This window comes from Octopus bimaculoides, chromosome 2 (assembly GCF_046866305.1).
Source record: "Octopus bimaculoides isolate indiv1 chromosome 2, ASM4686630v1, whole genome shotgun sequence".
NCBI lineage: Eukaryota > Metazoa > Mollusca > Cephalopoda > Octopoda > Octopodidae > Octopus > Octopus bimaculoides.
In genome coordinates, this window is record NC_142929.1 from 193,991,461 (window position 1) to 193,999,562 (window position 8,102).

The 8,102-nt window shown below is 38.5% G+C and overlaps 1 protein-coding gene across 1 annotated transcript in view; it reads right to left on the reverse strand.

Annotated features, from left to right (window-relative positions):
- Window positions 1-3,545: 3,545 nt before the first annotated feature.
- Window positions 3,546-8,102, reverse strand: part of LOC106881461 (PR domain zinc finger protein 13) — a 13,591-nt gene continuing 9,034 nt past the window's right edge. The window contains exons 2-3 of the mRNA XM_014931854.3: window positions 6,062-6,311; window positions 3,546-4,916 (exon numbers count right to left, since the gene is read on the reverse strand). Coding sequence (XP_014787340.2) covers window positions 3,676-4,916; window positions 6,062-6,311 — 1,491 coding nt within the window. The 3' untranslated portion in view covers window positions 3,546-3,675. The remainder of the gene's footprint in view (window positions 4,917-6,061; window positions 6,312-8,102) is intronic.

Consider the following 8,102-nt stretch of genomic DNA (forward strand, 5'->3'; position numbering starts at 1 on the left):
TATGCTTGTCCGCCTTTTTCATAAATATGTTTTTATTTGATTAACTGATGAGGTTCTTTTTTAAAGTTGTTTTATTCTTGTCAACTTCTGCTAAAATGGTTGGCAACATGTCGTGTCCGATGTATTTACTTTGTTATGTTCTCTCAAGTCAAAAAAATGACCAAAGTTCATTTTGCAGTTTCTCCTTTCAGGGCTTGATAGGATGTTGTACCAGTTATGTACTGGGGAACATATCATCAACTATTTCCCCACTTATCCTCAGTAATAATAATAATAATAATAATAATAATAATACCTGCTATTGGCTCAGGGCCTCAAAGTTCGGAGGAGGGGTGGTCTGGACGATTACATCGATCGCCTGTGCTCAACTTGTTATTTCATCAACCCAGAAAAGATGAACGACAAAGTCAATGAATATTTTGTGTTGTCTCAAGCCCCTACCCTTCTCCCCTCTCTCTCTCTCTCTCTCTCTCTCTCTCTATATATATATATATATATATATATATATATATATATTTCAATTTCATTTCAAACCACTTTCGTCGCAAATGTTTTTGGAGGAAAACCCAATATTGAAAGTATTCTCTGAAATTGGGATCCATTCTGTTGGGTCAGAGGAATTGCCAATTTAATATTATAGTTCGAGTGCCAGTGGTGCAGGGTTCAACTCGCAGCCAGACGATAATATGATTTAATTTTGATTCTTGCCGAGTGGAATAAACGCTAGAACAGTGCACATCCTTATAAGGTCATAAGTCTCCAGAAATCTGGAGGCCCGAAGACTTCCCAAACCGAATATGATAAGAACTCCCTTTGGCAACTTGAATTGTAACTTTTTTTTGGTATTAACATAATTCTCCGAGGCAGTTCCATCGCTGAAAGAATGGCAGGAAAAGGGGCTTCGATCGTTTGCGTCGATCTTGTGATCGTTATCGCTCTTTAACTCCAGGTCAACCCTTATTTAGAAGGTATATTATCAAAGATATTTCAACCGTGACCATCACCACTGTTTTAGAGGAAATATTTGGCACTCCATTCTTTTATATTTCAGAAGATAGGCTGTGATTTGTGGAAGATTTCGTTCGTATTTCTAACAGATCGAAAAGCAATGCACAGGCACCCTCGTTATGTGTTCTATGTTGACACGGCTATTTTGGGTTCAAATCCAACAAATGCAAGTACCAGTTGAGTACTGGATTCAATGTAATCGACCAGCCCCTCCATGTGATTGCTGGCCTTGTGTCAAACTTTGAAACCATTATTGTTATTGTTATTATTATTATTATTATTATTATTACTTTTAATCTGCATGTTTGTTACAATCACTTGCCGAGACACACCCAGCGTCCTTGGGTGAGTGAAGGATAAGAGATGTGACAGTATGACTGAAAGCTTGGGGAGGGGAAGTGGGAGGGTAGTAGCGAAACATTTAAATTGATAGCGTTTTTCTAAGGATGTGGGCAGTACTTATCAGTACAATCTTTTGGACTTCTCTGAGACATGGTACTCCTGGGATCTTATCTAGATATTTCTGACATCCCTTTCTTATCATACCTAGGGCACCCACGACAACAGGAGCAGTTCCTGCTTTAAGATACCCCATCTTTTGTATTTCAATTTCCAATTCCTCTATAGATAATGTCTTATTAATAGGAACACTTGCATCTATTATTATTATTATTATTATTTTATTCTTCCAATTTCGTTTCCATTCTTGCCTAGTGTCTTCCCGACACCTACGGCTAACAAACTCGCTATGCACATTGGTAGGCCATTAAAATAAACACCAGATTGTTCATTTACAAGGTCAAGTTATATGATAAGGGAAAAAAGAAAGAAAGAAAATTGAGAATAGAAAAAAGAAAACAAAGACAAAAGGAGAAAAAAAGGAAAAAAACATTCATAGCGACAACACTCTTCTCAATACGTCTGATGCAGCACTGAAGGCGGCGTGGAGCTGGCAGAATCGTTAAGCATGCCGGACTAAATGCTTAGCAGTATTTCGTTCGTCTTTACGTTCTGGGTTCAAATTCCGTCGAGGTCGACTTTACTTTTCATCCTTTCGGGATTGATAAATTAAATGCCAGTGAAACACTGGGGTCAATGTAATCAACTTATCCCTTCCCACAAAATTTCAGGCCTTGTGCCTATAATAGAAAGCATTATTATTATTATTATTATTATTATTATTATTGTTCAGTAGTTTTATTTTTATAACGTGCTTTCACTTCACTACCGAGCGCAGCTCTGTGCGCCTTGGGTATGTGCTGTGGTTTGCTGTGGTGCTCTTATGTTTACTGTATTGAAAGTGTTTTGCGTAGAATGTGTGCAGTGTCCAGTAGTGCAATTTTCTGTATGTTATATATATTTGTAAGTCCTGGTATTTTTGTTATGTATTTGTCTGAATATTATTTTATTATACCTAAGGCACCTACTATGATAGGAATTGTTTCTGTTTTTAGATTCCACATTCGAGTTATCTCTATTTCCAGGTCTTTGTATTTTGAAAGTTTTTCCATTTCTTTTAGAGAAACGTTGTCATCTGCTGGTATTGATACATCAATTAGAAAGCATTTTTTTTCTTCATGCTCTTTGACAACTATATCTGGTCTATTTGCCTTAATTTCTATTATTATTATTATTATTATTATTATTATTATTAAGGCGGCGAGCTGGCAGAAAACGTTAGCACACCGGGCGAAATGCTTAGCGGCATTTCGTCTGACTTTACGTTCTGAGTCCAAATTCCGCCGAAGTCAGCTTTGCCTTTCATCATACCGGGATCGATGTACTCGACTATCTTCCTCCCCCTAATTTCAGGCTGTGTTCCTATAGTCCAAAGAATTGCTTTAAAGGCGGTGAGCTGGCAGAGTGGTTAGCGCGTCGGACAAAGCGCTCGGCGGTATTTCGACCGTTGCTACGTTCTGAGTTCAAATTCCGCCGAGGTCGACTTTGTCTTTCATCCTTTTGGGGTCGATAAATTAAGTACCAGTTGTGTACTGAGGTCGCCTATCTCCCTCCTCCAATTTTCAGGCCTTGTACCTTAGGTAGAAAGTGTTATTATGTCAACCTTTCGGTCATCAAGCGTGCAACGTAACGGTTCAATAAACTGGAGATCGCTTTTCGATATAGAAAAACAACTTTGTTGTTGTATCCATAACAATGATAACAACAACAACAACAACATTTACAACGAAGATAAAAAAAATAACAACAACAACAAAACACATTTTGAGATCGTTTTTATAAAACGTATTATTAGTTCAATATTTTAATTTGTTAGTATGTATGTATATCTATTAATATATATATATATTTATACACACACACACGCACATATATATATATATATATATATATATATATATATATATATATATATATATATATATATATATATATATATATATATATATACATACGCACATGCAACACACACGTGATGTATGTAGATATGTGTGTGTATGTACGTATGTATATATATATATATATATATATGTGTGTGTGTGTGTGTGTATACATATACACACATATATGTGATGTATATATATATGTATAGCAACATGTGCCAGTATATATACAATTATGTACACCTATCAGTCTTACTGTTCATAAATAAATAAATAATTGTGTAATGTTTTGGGTTTATTGTTTATTTCTGTTGTTTTGTTTGTCTTACGGAGTTGTCTCCTCTTCTGTTGAGCTGCCATCTGGCTCTACTTTCAGTTCCGAGAGAGAGTCCGTTGCCTCATCCGCATCTTGGCTGTCTGATCTTTCGACCTCGTTCGGATGACGAGACTTGATGTGTCTTTCCAAATCTCGCCGTCTTACCAACACTTTCCCACAGAACTCACAGCGATACGGTGTGTCTCCCTCGGCGTGTAACCGAATGTGTTTATTTAAGTTGCTAGGATCACCGAACGGACGCAGACACACTTTACACTTTAACGGTTTATAACCGGTGTGTGTGCGCAGGTGTATCTTGAGGCCGTACTTTCTAGAGTAGAGTTTGCCACAATAAATACATAGATGACCTTTACGTGATTTGCTTGTATAGAGTGAGCGAGGCAAGAGGTCGAGCGGTTCTCCAGCCTTTTCGGACGGCAATGGAAACTTAAGGGGTAGTTCTCTCATGCGGAGATTTTCATCGACATTGTTATGTGACGCACCCGAGACAACGGTCGAACCTGGAAGATTGCGTACTTGAACCAGCGGAAACGGTACTGGACAGGGATGTTGGAAATATAAATTTTCATGAGAGTTCCTGGGTGTCGTACCAGCATTGTTTGAAGGTAGATTTGCACAACAATATCGTGTAGGGTCGTGGAATTTTGTATAAAAAGGGCAATAACACTGGAAAGCCGAATGCTCAAAAGCAAAGGGTATAGCGGGTGGATGTATATGATTGAATATCTGTATGGGTTGGGTTGTCGACTGGGGTAGTCTGTCACTTGTGGAAGAATTTGATAAATTTCTTTCAGGGAAAGAAGCTTTTGTGGACAAATTGAGAGCAATTTCAGAAGCCAGATTTGATTGAGATGGAGACGATGAGGTGCAAGCTGTGGCAGAACCAATTCCACGCGGTAGGAAACCTGTTGCTGAAAATGGAGAACTTTTTTTATCATTAAATCGGGTTTCATCGTGTCGAATATCTTCTCCACTTGTTGAGGTTGGGCTATTTACACGACGGAAAGCAGTTCGTGTTGATGTCTTCAAGAGTCCATCTTCGGACGAGGTTGTAGCACTGACTCTGTTCGGGGACGATTGAAAGACAGAAAATGGAAGCGATGGGATTTTGCCAAGACTGCTGAGAATCTGAGCTCGACTTTGAGGGCAACGGAAGCGCATGTGGGCCTTTAATGTGTTGGGATACAGGTAAGATTTCTGGCACTTTGTACAGGTGTAGCGTTGTTTACCTTCAAAAGAAAGAAGACAGAACAAATCAATTACTGTCAATGAAAACATTTCAGGAAAGAACATAAATTTACAAAATGAAAAAACATATATAAAAAAAAACTCGAATGCGAAATATGTTTTGTTTAAGTGGGTGGCTTGGTGTTGGTATGGTGAGGCAAACAGGAAAAATCGAACTTTAAATATGAGTATATTTTTATAACTATTTAGCAGAAGGAACAGTGACTCAAGGGCACACACACACACACACACACACACACACACACACACACACACACACACACACACACACACACACACATACACACACACACACATGTATGTATACGTCTCTCTCTCTCTCATATATATATATATATATATATATATATATATATATATATATATATATATGTATGTATGTATATGTACCATATAAAATTTGTGTACATTTAAACACAAAAGAAGCGACCCTTAACAGGCAACCTTACATGCTAGAAGGAGCAGTCAAAACGATCAAAACCACATTTAAGAGCAATTTCGAAGGGAATGAAAAACAAAAACAAAAAATACTGTGAAGGATTACCAGCTTGGATTGTAGTAACAATAACAACAGCAGCAGCTATATTGCACTCACATATAGTGCACACAACAACAACAACAATGCAGTAGAGTGCATACCTCCACAATGTGCCAGATGGAAAGACTAAATTTCTATAAATGGAACTATTGAAGTAATATGGAGGTAGTAGAGTATTTGCAAACAGCAAAGTGCTGGAAGTGGTAAAGTGATGTAGTCACACCGTGGTGTATTCATGTTCTGACGGTGTGAGTTCTAATCTCGCCTTTGAACTATAATTAATAAGTATCGGTAATTGTTAGGTATTTGAGTTCATTAAGTTAACCACGTGACTTCACTAGAAATATATAAACTTGTGTCAAAGTTTGAAGCAATATTTGGGACGTCAGAAGCCGAGGGAAAGTGGTCATCTTAGGGACTAATAGGGTTGCAGAAAAAGGATCCACTCACAATCCGGATTTTAGGGCAGCAGATAAATATTTTTATTTATCTTCTAAAGACAAGGTTCAAATCGTTGCAACAGAGCCGTCATTCACGGGCCAAATGGTGTCACTAAAACAATTTCTAAAGATGAACCATTGAACTCACCTTTGATGTTATCCGGTGTTAATATTGGTATCCCTGTGCTCCGTGCTAATTGGTCGCTGTACCAGACGAACAGTTGCTCTCCTTTCTGTACTGACCGTAGTGTCCGAACGGTTACTCGTTTACAGCCACTGGTCTCATTATCACAGAAGACCTCAACATTCTGTTCATGTCTGTCTCTGGCTGGTTGGACATGCCGCAACCAGTTGCTGCTCCCATCGGAAGTTATCAACTTGCCGTTGACGTATTTCACCTGCGAATCAAAGAGAATGAAAACTGGAAATTAGAAGAGTTTGATAAATGATTGCTTGTTTGAATAAGCAAACAACAGATTGGAAATCTAAACAGAAGCGAAGTTCAAAGAGAGAATCGTATTTAGAGGAGTGCCTTCTGTCAGAAGACAAGTGAGGCGATTTCTGGTTTTGAGATTTACTGTGCTTTTTTTTTAACACCATATATCTTTAAAAGCCCTTCCCCGGACGAAATACGGCAGTCTAAAAGCGTTTAAACGTAAGACATACATTAAGTATGGGACATCGATAATAGTATTAGAGCTGTTTCTAACTGAAAATTAAATTTTGTCTCATTTTAATATTTGTTACAACTGTTTCTGCACCCATTTCGTTTTCTAACCACATTGCACGTCAATGGTTCTGTGCGGAAGACGGCGCAGTATTTTTGGTTGAATATACCGGAGTGGCATTTCATAAGACTAGCAATGAATCGCGGCTATTTGGAATGTATCAAAAGTTGCATTAGAAAGACATCCCATTTCTAACATACATACATACATACTAGCTATGGCGACATGATCAGGCAGTGAAAGGGTGCGCAAAGTGGGAGCTAGAGAGAAGCAAGACGTGGTATGAGCACAAACCGCAGAGAATGGCGGTGCTCCAACATGGCCGCAGTCAAATGACTGAAACAAATAAAAGAATTATATATATATATATATATATATATATATATATATATATATATATATATATATATATATATAAAGTAAAGATTATTTGCCAACATAATGTGGCAGTCCCGGTGGGGACGAATGTTACTGTTATTTAGCCTCAGAAAAGATCGTATGAATGTATGAATTTATGTATGTATGTATGTGTATTACACATGCATTTCTGAAAACGTCCGTTATTATTCAACGTTTTCCCCTTGTTTCATAACCAATGACTTGAGTTTTTTGACAAATGCACCTCTCTCTCTCTCTCTCTCTCTCTCTCTCTCTCTCTCTCTCTCTCTCTCTCACACAGACACACACACACACACACACACACACACACACACACACACAGCTAGATAGAGATAGATATAAAAGAAGAGGAACACACAAGGGATTGACAATAGACTGGCGACTGAAGTTATACAGAGATGCGTTTTAAATGCAGTATTAGAAACCCGGAAATGTATTTGAATAAATCTACCAGCATGGAGGAGGAGGAAGAAGAAGAAGAAGAAGAAATGATCAGTGAATGATCTAAGCCATACAAGAAGCTGGTAAATGACGAGGACAACAAGAAGAAAACTGTTAGTTTCAGTGACGGTGGTGGTGGTGGTGGTGGTGGGGTCGGCGGTGGTGGTGGTGGCGGCGGGGTCGGCGGTGGTGGTGGTGGCGGCGGTGGCGGTGGTGGTGGTGGCGGAGAAAAGGAATCGTTGTTGTTGCTGTTAATGTCTTGAATTACATTCTGGAGAGTTTTTGATAATTCTATAGAAACATGGAAACTAAACTGTAACATGGAAACACACACACACACACACGTACACATACACCATATATATGTGTGTGTGTGTGTGTTGTGTACGGTACCTAATTTCACTTCATGTGCAATCTTTACACTATATGAGAAAGGCATGAATGTCACACACTCGCATTTCGCCTCTTTGTCATCGTTACTTAACTGGAACCGAACCTTAATCGTTCCCTCCGTGATCATTCCACCTTGTTATTGCTATGTAGGGTAGCATGAGTCAGTATGGTTTTGTAATGTTTTTCAAGAATTGAGGGAGCCCTGGCCACTATTCCCAGCAGGTTGTG